Genomic DNA, 16,637 nt, shown 5'->3' on the forward strand with positions numbered 1-16,637 from the left:
GCACACTGCCCTCTCCGTTCAATATTGGTGCATGAGAGCGTGGTGTTGTTGATTGGTACATGCATGAGAATTACTCGACTTTGCTACTGAGCTGAGTGAGTTGTTTACAAGTACTTCGTAGTAATTACAATGTACAACGTGATATCTGTCTTGCATATACTGTCATTTTCCGTATAAAGCCGTTACATGACAAAAACTGCTTTGAAAGTTGTAATTTTCAGTTATTTTTGAATAATATTAATGTGTCATAATTTGTTACAACTGCGTGTGAATGGAATCCAACGTCAAATTGAACGAGCGGGACTACTAATCCTATCCTAAGCAAAGTTCGAACTTCGATTGACTGTTGACAGATTGCTGAGGTAAGCTGAAGCTGACCGAGACGAGCTGAGCCGAAACCAACACTACAGCCGCCCCGCCGTCGCCGGCCCGCTTCTAGGTCCTACTCCTAGACGTTGTCATTCTGATAGTGCATTTTACGAAATCAACTTGCTTCAAAATTACTTAGCGAAAAGCGTCTTGACACGCCAACATGGGAGAAGACAAGTCCACCAAGAGCGACAGTTCAGTCGGTTCAAACAGCATTGAGGAACCAGAATACGGCAACCAGCTCAAGATTCTGAGGCGCAACAATCAAATCCACGAACTTCAAACTCTGATAAGAGATAAGTAAGTTACCAACCAAGTTAATACGGCTAAGCAAGCGTCATGTTTGAACGTCAAGTCGGACAGAAATACCAGGGGCAGATCCATCCAGGAATCCGTAGCGTAAAGGGGGTGGAGCCCCACTCCGATTGCTGTGTGTATGTGTGTGTGTGCATGAGTCCACTGCGAGCTGTGTGTGAGTCCATTGCGAGAGCCTTTGCAAAAGGGTAGCTCTGGACTTGATTGTAGATGGAAAAGAGAGAGGGTGAGATTCACTGTGCTGTGTTGTGCTGTGTCCTCTGCAGTGACAGAAGTGTGTTGATATACTTCTCAGAAAAGATGCTATCGCAACGGATGTAGACTCTGAAGCCCTTGCGATAGCATCTTTTCTGTCTTGGGACAATTCTAGATTGGTATCACCAACTCATTTCAAAAAGTATTGTTATTTTTCAAAAAATGGGGACAATGGTCAATGTTTAGTTTGAGGAGTTTAATACTAATAGAGGAATGGAATGAATATTATCATGTTGCATTCATAGTAGAGTCGATAGACAATTGGACCTGTTCATTAACATCAAAGTTCAATATTTGGGAAAAAATGTTGAACTTTAAACAAAACACAGAAGTGCCTTTTTTTTAACAATTTATACCTCACAGAATTAGCGTCATTTTTGGTGGCTTGATTCTGTCTTGAGAATGTGAAAACCCTAGAGCTGCGGGTACAGTGAGAGAGCATTTTCATTTTCAAGGAGATCACAAAATAAGATTGCAAATGTTCCTTCTCATCAAATAGGATACAATGATAGATTGCAAATCTGCAATGATTGTAGTAAAACTCCTTATTCATCTTCAAAAGTATTCAGTACAGTGTAATATGTTCTGAGCACAGGAAAAATATTGTGTGGTTCTCTGAATGTCTTCTGCATTATGAAGGAGAAACTGATGAAAAGGGGATAAGGAAGAAATAGAGAATTTCAAGAAGAAGGAGGTGGTTGCTGAGCTGAACTGAATTATAGATGTCGAAAATATTAGTTTATCCACCTTTCCTTTTCCAATACAGGACTACATCCAGGGGAGATTTTGTCTTCTATGCCAACAGATTGGTAAGAAATGTGTTCATCCAAATTTCTTTATAAGAAGATATCTGATTATCCTAGAGATAAAATGTAGCTGTTGAATGCGTACAATCACAAGATAGACATATGCATGTTACTGTATTCCAGAGTACTTTTCCCTGTATACGAGTATTGTATTGAGAATGCATGATACATTAAATAAAACTAAGCAAGTACTTTAATAAGTATTCCTGTTGATGGAACATCTAGTGAAACTATCTTCTTACTAGTTATAGTTTATTTTCCTCTTTGATCTTAAATTGAAAAGCCACCAATGACTAGAATCTCCATTCACACACACACACACACACACACACATACACTTCAATGTTGATTTTTTTTTTCTTTTTAACCTGCATGTTATCATAAAACCCAGATGCAGCTTTAAAAGTGTAAAATGTACATAAAAAAGACACCCTGAATAATCCACAGCTTCCTTGGAAAAATGATTAACCAGGTAAACTGGATGGAATAATTGAATCCCCAACCATTGTTGTTGTTGTTGTTGTTGTTTGGTTTTACCTTGTTTCACACTTTGGCATGCTTTAATGCCAACTGTAACAGTATGTGTTCTGCATTCAATAGATCAGGCTGGTGGTGGAGGAGGGACTGAACCAGTTGCCATACAAGACATGTGAGGTTGTCACGCCAACAGGCCACTCCTTTGAGGGGGTGGAGTTTATCCATGGCAACTGTGGGGTCAGCATCATGAGAAGTGGTAAGGTCATCACTCTTGCATCATTGATTTATTTGTTCTTCTCTGAATAAATTTGCATGTAGTTATGATGATGGTTATTACTTGATGAATACTTCACTTTATACTACAGTACCAATATTATGATTGTTATCATCATTCTTGTTTAAAATTGTTATTATTGTGATTTTGTTGCAATTATCACAATTTTTGTTTAATAAGAATTGTAATGATAGCAACTGCTATTACATCTATCATTGTTCTTTATTGCAATTGTCATCTTTATTTCACAGGCTTTGGAATTGTTGCTTTAACAGTTGAATTACAAAATTCTGTTTTTATTGTCCATAGGGCTATAAAAGAAAAACAAAGAAACAAACAAGAACTTTACAAAAACTTGGTAAAGACAATTTGTTTGTACTGAAAAGGGGCAATTCTGGTTAGTGGTATTTGTCACCTGACCGGCACAATTAATTTGTATTCTTCAGTGCAAATGCTGTGACAGGAAATGAAAACGTGTCGGTGATTATCAAACCTGATTTCTGGGGAGTTTCGTGTTTGAACTTTACTTGCACACATGATAAACAATGTCTTTGTGCGTTTGTGTGGAAAGGCTACAAAGGTGAACAATTCTCCCACAATGATTTCCTAGAATTCTCAGCTTGCAATATATGTAGGTGTATAATTGTAACAACTTACTTACATCAATATTAATTTTCCCCCTTTTTTCATACAACAGCAAACTACAATAGGTAGCATTGTTTCCACACTCATAGTAGCCCGTTTCCTCAATCCAGAATATTAGCCCTCCAGTGTATCAATATTAGTGTGTCAATTTTAATAGTGCTGAAAGATCCACAGCAGCAGATGACACAGTGTCTAAATAGTTTATGATTTTATACAAGTAACTGTACCATGTTTAGAATAGGTATCAACCAGTGAGAATATCCCCTTTCATGAAGACTTCCAATTTACTTTCCCATTGAATTCAAATGTGTTGCAATCCCTGTAATTACTGCAAGCAATGCCTAGTTTGCAGGCACAAACCCTTGTTGGTTGAAACGAGTCTGCGCCAAGACTACTACATGCACCACTCTGCGGCCGTCAGATGGTAAAACGGTCTAACTCGAAAATTTGACTTTTTGAGGTAAATTCACTTTCTGGGACATGTGAGGGTGCTCTTTCCAATGGTGCTATCAAGAAAATCCCATCATGTCTTGTTTTAGAGATAATTTCCGCTATCTTGGTACTTTTTTGTATTTTTCCTTCAGATTTGATGGTAAAACAGTCTATCTTTGAGTTAGCCCATTGTCGGTAATATCGTTTGGAGGTAAAACGAGCTATCTTTTACATAAACCATATATAACCTTCTTAACTGAGATTTTTTAAATCATCGCTGTCAGATGGTAAAATGGTCTATCTTCGAGTTAGACCAGTTTGCATAGTGTTTGTGGTCTATCTAGAAGATGGACCATTTTACCATCTTATGATGTATAGCGGGAGTGTATACATGTGCTGTGGTTAAACAGTCTATCTGCACAAAAATCTCATTTATTTTATAATTAAAACCCCAAATAAGCACAAAATTCTTCAGTTATCAGTGTTTAATATGCTTCTTCTTGTCCCATTGCTAAAAATGCATTATACCCATCTCCTAAAAAAGCTTAAACCTCTAAACTTTAAAGTCATTTTTCTCAGAACAGCAATTTTCGAGATAGACCGTTTTACCATCTGACGGCCGTCTGGCACTGTTCCATAGGCCCGGTGTTGTAGCTTCTCCCTTGTTGGGAAAGGCTGCAGTGCCAGGGTGGTGCATGTAGTAGTCTTGGCGCAGACTCCTTTACGACCAACAAGGGTTTGTGCCTGCAAACTAGGCAACTCCCATTACAACAAAGTCCCTTGGACAGGCAGTTTTCTTTTGTTATCAAAATTTTTGTTACAGCCAAACATATCAAGTATATGAATATCCAACTGTACATACCATTATAGATAATAATTTAGGGACCCGACTTTTCACTGATGTTCATGGTAATGGGAACACACTGTGTTATATTCCTTTCCATGTTGTGATGTGGGTAACTTGCTTTTCATGTAATATGCCATTTGGTGACCATCTTCCTCCCAACAACATTGTCTCACAGGGGAAGCAATGGAGCATGGGCTCAGGGATTGCTGCCGATCGATACGCATCGGGAAGATCCTCGTGAAGACCAACGAGGAGACGGACGAGGCCAAGGTCTACTACGCAAAGTTCCCGCCCGACATCAGCAGGAGGAGGGTCCTCCTCATGTATCCAATCCTCAGTGAGTAGGGCATACATTGTATACCCCAAATATCATATCCACATCACGCAGGGTGCTACTTACCTTCATGCCAACTTGCCCAGGGTTTCTGCCACTCGTGTTTGGACATGTAAAAATGAATGGGCGCAATTACATGTACCAGACACTTGCCCAAATGCTCATTATGGTAAACAGGAAGAATTTGGTTATGCCCTGTGACATAATGACTCAGAAAATCTTTTCATTTTCACATAAAATGAAAAATCTATGCCTTGCATGATTAGCTGCACTGATATATTGCTGTATCAACTGGAATTACATGAATTGATTATGCATGACAATGAGATAAGCACTATGCAAATGTCTAATATTTCCTTGATCAGTTTCATCCCCCTCTGACCATGTAATTGAAAGTTGAAAGTAGATGTCATTCTATCATGCGATATACAAAGGCAACTTTTACATGGATGAGCATTTAACAAGCATATTTTTTCTGACACAAACAATAAAACGTATGTTGAATAGATGCCAATTTTGTCAAAAGGGAGTTTACTTTTTGATAGCAAGACTATCATAGAATAGGTTTGATCAGAGGAAATGTGGCTGCTTGTTTTGTAAACTTTTTAGTAAAGGGCAGTTGTGGTGACTGTTAACAAAGATTCAAATGAATGATGTGAACCTGTTGCTAACAAGCGTGACATTTCTTCTTGTGAACATATCTCTTCTTCGGATTCATAGACTCTGGGAATACTGTGATCCAGGCAGTAAAAGTTCTTCAGGAGCATGGTGTAGTGGACAAAAGCATTCTACTCCTGACATTGTTCTGCACTCCCAATGGTAAGAATTGATTACCCCCTGCACACTCATGCTCATCTCCATCATCCTTTTACGTGTACATGCTGTTTAGTAGTAAGGTGCTTCATGTGTGAAAGGTGGGGTACTGTATGTGTGTGTGTATGTGTGTGTGAGTGAAGAGAGTCAGTTTCACTCCACCTACCTCTAACACACACACACACACACACCCCACCACAGCTACGAGCACACACCCACAACTACGACAGCATGCAAGTAAAATGGGGGGGGGGGGGGGAGAAGAAATTAAAGTAAAAACCAACAAAAAGTTGCATGTGCTGATTTTATATGAGGACTCAAAATAGGTGGAACGGTCAACCTAGTCTATCTTGAGTTTTTTTATATTTTCTGATAGAGCAATTCTCCTATATTATTGTAAAGTTTGGGATCATTAAACAAATAGGAAGTTGTTTTTTAGCAGTTTTTCTAGTACACTTTCTTTTTGTGGAATAGTGTGATTAGGTGTGTCTGTATAGAGACCCCTTTTCATTTCTTAAAAATTCTTGACACAATCTTCACTTTCAACTCTAATAACTTTTGAAAGGATGGTGCTACTGCTTTGAAAGTTGGTGTTAGTCAGGGATAGAATGGGTTTCGAGCATGCTCAATTTCAGCTTAATCTGATAATCCCTTCATTGTTGTTGCTATGGTTTCTTACATCCTGTTTCTTGTCCCATTCATTGCACAGCTACATTCAGTGTGTAGCAGGGCTTGTTAAGATTAAGCGCTTGAATAGAACCTACACTTCAGAGCCTCTTTTCAAAGCACACAATTTTCCAGGTTGTGTGCGTTCTTTTCAATATCTAGATAGGTTAGAAAAGTCTATTTGAATTGAGTGTACTACACATCATTTTAAAGCTAAAAGTTTGCTCTTTCAGAATCTGCCCTGAACTAAAAATCCATGTCTGGCGACTTTCTGTTGGTTTTGTGATGCAGGGTCACATATGTGGCACTGATGGTAACTGGAAGAGAGAGAAAAAAAGGGCAGAGTTATGAAATGAAATATTGTTGGCTGGTTCCAGGAGTCCAAGGACCAAGTGCAAGACTGATAGTACTGTTACATGTATTGATATCACATTGAATCACATTCTGATGTCAGTAGTCATAGAGATAGACATGTAATGAGATTGCTGCAATGTGCATCACATTTTGTAGTACTGATTGTTTGAAATCCTCTTCCCCCCCCCCCACCTTTTGCTAGGCGTTCAGTCAGTCATCAAGGAATTCCCCAACATCACCGTTCTCACCTCAGAGGTCAACCCAGTCCCGCCCAATCACTTTGGACAGAAATACTTTGGCACAGACTGAGCCATGGAGACAGTGGCAATGACAAGTGATGTGTGCTTTGAACTGTGTCGTGATGGAATGCATTCACGAGTACTATGACAGACCAGGATCTGGAAAGTTAAGAAGAATTCATGTGGTCAAGAGAGGAACCCCTCATTGCCAAACGCCTGTCAATGGATCTCAAGTGCTGCAGAGCTTCCCTGCCAACAGACACGTTATGACGGTTATTTCTTGTGGGATTATTGGGTTACAATACAAATTTAGTAATCATGGTGGAAACTGAAGATGTACATCCCATTGTTACGGTTTTTATTTTCAACTGCCTGCGAAATGAATTTCACTGAACCCAGACAAGAGCACTTTCCAAGATAAGCCTTGACAAATAAAAGCCTAGTGTGGAGATATAGGGGAATCCTGTTATATCAAGGTTGTGGGGTCCAGCCAGTTTACTTTGTTTTGGAACACACCTAAAAATGTACACTGTATGTACATGTTCTGCTCTGATATAGTTACATACAGTACCAGCAGTATTCATGAACAGGAAAAAAGGGAAATTCGACAGGAAGTGAGATGGGAAAGAAATCTCTTACTCTGAACCCATGTTGTCTATTGCTTTCTTCGTTTTGGGACCCAAGTATATCCCAAAATAAAAGAAACCATGAACACACCCCAAAATTGACACTGTATGTTGTATATGTTCTGCTCTGATATGGTTACATACACACAATGCAGTATTCATGAACAGGAAATGGAAAATCTGACAGGAAATAAGACGGGAAAGAAATCTATCATTTTCGACATATTTGTCAAATGCCTTTCTTCATCCTGGAGGCCAAAACTGTCCCAAAATAAAAGAAGCCATGAATTCCCATGTGTTAAGAGGTAAAGGTTAGTTGGGATGTGATGATTTGCTTCGCTAAAATTAATTATTCTTTATCTGACCTCCCAATGATGGAACCCCCCATACAAGCACAGGGATATCATGTTTGCTAAGTGTAATCTTTGTGCATGTATTCAAAACAGGATAATCTTTTGGAGTGGGATCACAATGTTTTTGTGTATTTACTTCATACTTGGTTTGTGAAATTTTATGAGCATGACTCTATGGAATGGGTTCATTTATTTGCACATTACCAACTATTACATAAAGTAATAGGTACAAACTATTTAAGTTGCAAAGAAATATCAAATAAGTAGCTTTGTGTAAACATCCTAAGTTGATATCCTAACTACCTCTTGTCTGAATTCATAGTCTGTGAATGTTCTTTTAACCCTAACCAGGCCTGGCTTTTTGTTGGCCGTCGATCACGCAATTGCCCTGAAAATTGGCACATACATTACTTGTTGCGTATTGACCTTACTATGAAAGAAAAATTTGAATTTTTCGTTTTTTATATTTTATATTAATTAATATGCCTGAAATCATAAATTGTGCTGTAATCAGAAAATAAAGCTAATGGCATCCTAGTTTTTGGTGACATTATTCCTTGTAGTATGACTAACAATGTACCTGAAAAAAAATCTGGTATCAAAGTTAATTTCTTATGTATTCTATTGTTTTATAATTTTCTTATGTATTTCTTTGTTTTTCGACTTTTTTTTTCCACAAAATACATTATAGAACCTGTTTTAAGCATATGCCCTAATTATGCTAAAATTGATTGATTTCAGCCATTGAAAGTGAAAATAACCATATCTTTTTGAATAAGAGGAGAAAACTTTGCATAGACTTTGTACAAATCATGTTTTTGAGCCATTTTCGGTCTGACAAGCATGTGTATTACTAAAAAGGTCGGGCAGCATCATAACGGTATGTCTGATTTTTGCGAAAATGGTGTCATAAGGTGTGTGAGACTTGAAAGTAAAGTCAGTGAGCGGTGTGGTCAAAAAAAAATTTGTGTGGCAGAATGGTCACAAAAAATGTCGGGGGGGGGGGGGATTGATTCAACCCCCCCGCTCTTTTTTCTTCTTTGCAGCTCATTGCTATACATGTATTGCTTTGATTTTATTAAGTTCCTGAATGCTTGTACGTCAGCATCCAAATTTTCAAAGGCCATCATCTCCAAACTCAGTCTATCTGGCAGCTAGCTTTCATACCACTGTTTTGGAAGGTGTTTGAAAATAGAGTGGGACAGAGAAAATACCACAAGAACAAACTTGCCAACTCTACCACATTTGGTGGTAGACTACCGCTTTTGAGAGATTTCACTAGCATTCAAGCTAGCGCTGCTTGCGTAGGCAGCCTAGATTCTACCATTTTCTCAAATGAAAATGTTGGAAAGTATGCAAGCTCAGAGTCTGGAAAATATGAATTCATCAAAATCAGCAAACTGAAGTTTGGTCCTGTCATGTACAACTTTTTTCTATCATTTTTAGTTGCCCTCAAAATCTCTAGGAAATACATCCATATTTTGGAAAGCACAAAAAGAATACATGTACAAGTATTATGTTTTATTATGCTAGAATGTTAGAGCATTGTAATAAAGAAGACCACTTCATTAGTTATGAAATAATGTGGATAAACACATTGTACTGATGGACTTTTTAATAGTGGCTGAATTTATTGGGTTCTACATTAAAAGAAAAAAAAAAAAAGAAAATCCCATTTATATTGTGACTCGTGTGCTTGCCTGTGCATGAAATGTGAGTGGGTTAATGTGCATGTGTTTGAGTGTGTGTTGGCCTAAAAACAAAAAATGTTATTGCAACATTGGGGTCAGATCCAACAGGCTGCCATTGATGAGAATCAAATGAGTGATTGTACATGTACGTGTATTTTATAGCTATAATAAGATTTTGATGTCAGAAGAAAATAGCTGGTTCAAAGGACATAATCATAATAAAGTCGCTTGTATAGATGTACATGTATACTGTTATACATGTACAGTGTATATAAATATATGTACATGCATATATTGGGCTGTCAACATCTGCAGACCATAAAGCATACTGATACTCGTGATAAAACATTTTTTAAAGGGACTGTACAGTACTGATTGAGGTGGGGATTCATGTTTTGAACATTCCTATAAAAGTGAGATAATGAAAAGCCTCTTATGAAATATGAAAGAGCATGTAATTTTAAGAAGGATTCAACGTTTATTTGATGAAAATTGGTTTTCAAATGGCTGAGATATCCAAAAAAGTGCTAATACATGTAATAAAAGGCGACATGCCACAACTTTATTAGGATCTCTTTGTTTCACCTTGTTTTTGGATATCTCAGCCATTTCAAAACCGATTTTCATCGAATAAACTTTTGATACCCCTTAGAACTGCATGCTCTTTGACATCTCATAGAGTGGTTTCTCAATATCTCACAAAACGTTAAAAGCTAAATCCTCACCTCGACCAGAACTGTACACACCCTTTAAGGGGAAAAAAAATCATAATACAAAGTTTTATCCTAAAATGAGTTAACTCGGTTCCAGTCAAGTCAAGATATTTGTGTTTAATGCTGTTAAAAAAAGGAAGATATTAAGAAAATACACGTACAGATTTTTTTTTTTGTTACAATTTCAGAAATATTTCTTATTTTAAAAGCGAGGGATCACAAAAGGGTTTTATTTTGCTTTATCTGATGACAGACTTAATACAAATTTTTTGAAAATGGCACTTAGCCCATTTTCCAACATTGAAGCTCTTCATGTATATTGTTTTAAAATGGGTGATCGCTCATTTTAAAGATGCTGACATCAAATTTTAGTGAAAGATTTTGATTTTGGAAACTTCCCATTCTTTTATGCAGAAAAATAAATATCCAAATATTGCAGACACATGCTAGCTTGCAACACTGCATAAAATACCTTTCTTTTGTTTATGACACTTGACTTATGTATGACTGATGTCAATGTAGAAATATGTACCATTTGATGCAATGTTCAAGTACATCTTGTGCATTATGTTGGCCACTTGAGAGCTTGGATCATATCCATCATGACTTTCACACACACACACACACACACACACACACACACGCACCATTCCTACTGGCCCGTCCATAAGTTTGAAATTCTGCACAGACATGCCACAATTCTGATGTATACATCTTTTGTCTCTTAACCCTAACTAGGCCGGGCTATTTAGGTAAATCATAGACATGCAAAATGATGCATGAAATCAGACAATTTGGTATAAATTACTAAATAAAGCTTAGAATGGGCACATTCTTTGTGTAAATATTCTTTTTAGTGTCCTGAGCAAATATAAGAGAAAAAATTGTGCCATCACAAAAAATTTATTAGTATTTATTGTTTTTTGAATTTCTTATGTATATTTCTGTTTTTCGACTTTGTTTTTCATTGTTTTTTTTAATGAAACTTGTCCGCCACATTGTTGCGAACAAGAAAATAAGTAATTAATTGATTTTAATCGATAAAACCCCAAAGTAATCATGCATTTATGAAATTTGCCTGCAAGTACAGTTTGCATTGAAATTGTACACGAATTCACGTTTTTGAGCAATTTTTTGTCTGACATGCACGTACATATTTATGCGCAACTTCGGAACCGCGCGTCCGGGCATGGCAAATTTGGTGTCAAAAGATGCGGGAGACTCGAAAGAAAAAAGTCATGAAACGTCGCAGTGATAGCTTTCCGCGTTAGCGATACATCGTGCAGAACGTCGAGGGGGGGGGGGGGGGGCCCTCGGAGCCCCCCTCCCCCCCCCCCCCCCCCCCCCCCCCCCCCCCGGCCTAGTTAGGGTTAAAGCAATAAAGCAATGGTACTGTGTTCCTGTTTGTGTGGCGTATCAGAATGTTATTTGGTAGTATTTGCAGAATACTTGATAACATTGTGTCGAGGAAGGATAGTATCAACATCCGTTAAATCTATTCATTTTCTGTCTCATTCTAATAAAATTACCAATGAAATGTCCTCAACTTGTATCAAGGAGTAAAGTCTTGCCTTATTTACAAATTACAACTGCTTGTCTCACCTCTCTCTCTCTCCATTTATCTATGAGTAAAGGGACACCTCATAATGAACTCCTTGGGTCCACCAAAATGTCTGTTATATCAGGTATCTCATGTCAGGGATAAATTAAATGAATATGATAATTACCTCGTCAAATGGGGGACTCCTATCATAACGAAGTCCTGGGGACCAGTAGTTTTCTTTTGTTATAAAAAATTTTGTTATAACTGAACAGTAAAGTATATAGATAATCATATACAATGCTGTAGGTGACGATTTTGGGACCTCAACTTTTACTTTGTTGTACAGTAACAAGTATTTCTTTTAAATGGAGTACACTTATCAGGTACAGGTATCCAACCTTTTTATAACAAAGTTCCACTACACATGCCCACATACATACTTCCACCACTGCACACATACCTAACACACATACATCAAAACATACTTGAAGTCACATTGTAATAACTGATGCACTTCCAACAGGGCTCAACATCGGCAGTGGTGGCCATCAAAATTCTTGCACCCAAAATGACAGAAAAGAATTCTAGTAAGTGTTCTTGATGGTGAGATATTGATTGTGGCAGTTTTGGCCAGCTTTATGGTTTCACAAATAACAATACAGGACACTAGGTAGTTTCAATTAAGTGTGTTGTAAGACGTACAGAACACAGATGGACACAGTGCACAGTTACATTGCGTGTTGATAGAAGAATTTATTGTGATTCTTGTCAGCGCATCATTTCTGCTAAAGCAGCACGTGTGTGTATTCACTTTACAAGTCTAGCCGTGGAGCTTCCTTCATCAAAATGGGTTGGTGAAGCAAAATCAGAGACCAATAATCCAAGGGCACATTTTCACTCAGTTTGTGTGGGGTTGTGGATCCCTGCTTTTTTTCTCTGTTCACTGTGTGGGATATGGGAATGGTAGTGAGCAGGTGGCTCATTGCCTCTGAGCGATGCGCTTCTCGCGCTCCTCTGCGATGGTGAGGCGGATACCCTTGCCCTTGGGTAGCGAGACGTAGGGCTTGTTGGACTTGCCGATCACGAACACGTTGCTCAGACGGGTGGCGAAAGAATGATCTGAAAGAGAACAAGTACAAATTATAATCAAGCCTCGGTCTTAACACATCCACTCAAGTTATCATTCAATCAGCTAATGCCGGCAACAGGAATTAATAAACTTCAGGCCTTGTCAAACTAGAGCACATGGAGCCAGCGAATGCCGAACGAATTGAAAAACTTGAAGATACATTCGCATCTGTTACTAACACTAAAATAGTTTGTGACATATTAGACGTTCTTTGTATTCATTAGCTATTCGTATGGATTTGTAAGAATTTGCAGAAATACACTGAAGCTGATTTTTTTTTTTTTAAACATGTGCTAAAGAAAAAATTTGCTCCTGTGTACCTCTGCAAATCCCTTCAAATAGGTAATGAATAAAGAGAACATCAATCATGTCCAAAACAAAGGTCAGCCCCAGTGTGTCTCTGTGAGTCCCTGTGAATAGCTACTGAATACAAAGAGCATCAAACATCAGGTCCAAGTTTCTTCAATTTGTCTCCCTCATTCAGCATCAAACATGTTCCAAACTATTCTAGTATTAGTAACAGATGCGAATGTACCTTCAAATTTTTCAGTTTGTGGGCATTCGTTGGCTTGATAGGCTCCAGTGTGACAGGGCCTTCACCTAGTCTAACCACACTACAGGAAGTGTAGCATGACACACAATTTTAAATCAGTCTTACTTTCAGGGGAATAGAATGTGCCAGCTGTTCTAGACAAGAGACCCGCGGGTCTAGCGCTCACCTGAGTATCGCAAGTTCACCTTTCACGCAGTCACTAATCTAAATTATTCACAGCTCTACTAAAATTTGACCAGGCTTCTCAAGTAGAAGATGAAAATGTACAATAAGGGCCGAAATTTTTAAAGATTCCTTAATTTGGGGGATTGGAGGGCCCCCTGGGCCCTCTGGGTGGGGCATGGTGCCCATTTTGATAAATTGAGATCCTGACCCCCTAGGGATGCTACCTGCCAAGTTTGACAAAAATCCATCATGAGGTTTCAGGAAGAAGATGAAAATGTACAAATCAGGCCCCCATTTGGACCTTCCCAACCCCCACCCCCCCTGCCCCCAAGAGGGGCACGCCTGGATTTGCTATGAACAAACTTGAAACTACAGTCATTAAAGTGAAAACTAAGTTCTGGTAAGGGCCTGAGAACCTGTCTGACACCATTTCATATTTGCTTGCAATATATCGAAAGAGTCTACAAAGAAACTTACCTGGCTGACGCGGTTTGCCGGAATGATGAGTAGTTTTGGAGTATTTTGAGAAAAATAATAAAAGTCGGTAGACCGACTTTTATTCCAGAAGGCTCCAGACTAACTCGGTGTCAGGGAAAACTCGACCCTATTTCAGACAATTTACACACAGTTCGTGATCGCCATGTTCATCAGTACTCTATACTACGGGTACCAAACAAGGCCTTGATGAGCAGACAGGAAAGTGCGTGCTAATCCTGTACAAAACAAATGGACAGCGCGCGGTCCTCAAGACTAAATACGCACATCACCTCAGTTGCTGAGACGCGCGGTCTTTGAAGTTTTTGTTGTTGTTTATCAAGCGTCTTTGATTGCTTTTAGAGGTGCTTGAGGCGCACACTAATTTTGCATGCGCGCCAAAGAGGTTTTTGATGCGCGCGTTGTAACAACTCGGACCATTACTGCGAGTAGCCAGAACGCTACAATGTAGTTTATACAGGCCGCTCCCATATGCATAGTACAACGCTGTACAATCCAGAGGGACAACCAATACAACTCATCCCGCCGCCAAGCACAGCGAGACCGAGTTATCCCCGAGTCCGAGTCTAGCCTGACCCCGTTCGGGTAAGTTCTGAGACTGAACGTTTTTAGTAAATATTTCCCATTTTCGTCGTTACCCATCGAATATCTTGTTATTACAGCGTTATTCCGCACATTTCCTAGGCACACGTTCACATTTTGGAGCAAAATTTGACAACTTTTGCAGGCGTACCAGAACTTTCTTTGGGCTTTAATGTACTCACTCATAGTATTATCTTAGCTCTATAACTTCTGATTCTAGAGAAGATTTTTAAAGATTCCTTCATTTCGGGGGGTTTGCCCCCCCCCCCCCCCCCCCCCCCCCCCCCGGGGCCCCTGGGTGGGGCATGGTGCCCATTTTAACTAATTGAGATCCTAACCCCCTAGGGATGCTACCTGCCAAGTTTGGTGAAAATTGGTCATGGGGTTCTCAAGAAGAAGATGAAAATGTATAATTTAGGCCCCATTAGGACCCCTCCCCACCCCCCTCCCCTGGGTCTGGCATGAACAAACTTGAAACTACAGTCATCAATGTACTAACTCATAGTATTAACTTAGCTCTATCACTTCTGGTTCTAGAGAAGAAGATTTTTACAGATTCCTTAATTTTGGGGGGTTTGAGCCCCCCTGGGGGCCCCTGGGTGGGGCATGGTGCCCATTTTAACAAATTGAGTTCCTAACCCCCTAGGGATGCTACCTGCCAAGTTTGATGAAAATCGGTCTTGGGGTTTTCAAGAAGAAGATAAAAATGTAAAAGTTTACGCACGACGGACGACGCACGACGGACACCGGACGAAGGGCGATCGCAATAGCTCACTTGAGCCTTTGGCTCAGGTGAGCTAAAAAGGCCCTACTCACAGTCAACTGCCATGACTTTTAATGACAAAATTGTCAATATCTGTTTTTCTGTACTATGTGTCCTGCACAAAATGTGATTGAAGAACAAAAGAAGACTGTATCTGCATTACATCTAAAGCTGTCCTCAAGTGTAACATAGCGTCTCAAACCACCTTTTTTTTTTCTTCTGAATATAATTCACTACATTCATTTTGCATTAACCCTAAAAAGACTGGGCTATTTTTGAAACTAGAAATGTCGCTACGGCGACTGATGCCTCCGCCATAATGCATGATTCTCCCAATAGGTGTATAGTACAATGTCTTGACAATGTGTGATGACAGTTTCACATAACTGGCAAAATATCGAAATAACAGGTTTGTCAGAAATATCTTGAATGTTCACTTTCCACGAACTGGGTTTGCTATAATTGTCTATTAAAGAGTGCAGGTACACATATTTCGGGAATTGAAAATTTTTACTTGACTTCTGACCGACCTTATTATAAGTTTATGCATTGAGTTTAATTTTCAAGGTATGAAAAAAGAGTGTAATTACAGTACAAAATATTTTTTTTTTCATTTAAACCTGACCTTTGACCCTTAACCTTTGACCTTTGACCTTCTGGCTAGACATTTCCAAGGAATCTCCATCAAGTAATACATGTACATATATCAAACACTTTTAAAACTAATAATGCAATCATTGCATATACTAGTATACATGTATGAGGAAAATACAGCAGTAACATTTTGAGGAGTTGACCTTGACCTTTGAACCCCTGACTATTGACCCATGACCCCTAAATTCCCTAGATAATCCCTGCCAGTCAGTACATGCATATGTACCATATTCCATGAAGATACATTGAACCATTTGGGAGAAAAGTGATATTGAAACATTTTCACCTAACCTTTGACCTTTTGACCTCTGACCTTATGACATGAAACTCTCTCTGGAGAATCCTTACGCAGTAGTACATGTCTACACTAAGTTTCAAGAAAATAACTGCTAGCATTGCATAGATATGGGGGAAATAGCAACATTTTTAGCATTTGACCTTGACCTTTTGACCTTTGACCTCTTGTCAATGTCACTAGAATCTACTCAACTAATTGTCCCATCATACATCATCCCTGGACCAAGTTTGGTGAAAGCTGCTTTAT

General features: G+C 38.8%; 2 protein-coding genes across 4 annotated transcripts in view; one reads left to right on the forward strand and one right to left on the reverse strand.

The window, feature by feature from the left end:
• Positions 1-58: 58 nt before the first annotated feature.
• LOC140242217 (uracil phosphoribosyltransferase homolog) lies at positions 59-9,454 on the forward strand. Its single transcript, XM_072321961.1, has 7 exons — positions 59-95; positions 354-669; positions 1,706-1,748; positions 2,346-2,478; positions 4,596-4,757; positions 5,475-5,573; positions 6,790-9,454. The coding sequence occupies exons 2-7, from the start codon at positions 533-535 to the stop codon at positions 6,894-6,896; spliced, it is 681 nt and encodes a 226-aa protein (XP_072178062.1). The 5' UTR covers positions 59-95; positions 354-532; the 3' UTR covers positions 6,897-9,454.
• A 3,026-nt stretch (positions 9,455-12,480) lies between these two features.
• LOC140242591 (small ribosomal subunit protein eS4-like) overlaps positions 12,481-16,637 on the reverse strand; it is a 120,799-nt gene continuing 116,642 nt past the window's right edge. For all 3 annotated transcript variants that reach the window (XM_072322342.1, XM_072322341.1, XM_072322340.1), the window contains exon 7: positions 12,481-12,871. In XM_072322342.1, the coding sequence (XP_072178443.1) occupies positions 12,732-12,871 (140 nt within the window). In that variant the 3' untranslated portion in view covers positions 12,481-12,731. The remainder of the gene's footprint in view (positions 12,872-16,637) is intronic.

This window comes from Diadema setosum, chromosome 19, assembly GCF_964275005.1.
Source record: "Diadema setosum chromosome 19, eeDiaSeto1, whole genome shotgun sequence".
Taxonomy (NCBI): domain Eukaryota; kingdom Metazoa; phylum Echinodermata; class Echinoidea; order Diadematoida; family Diadematidae; genus Diadema; species Diadema setosum.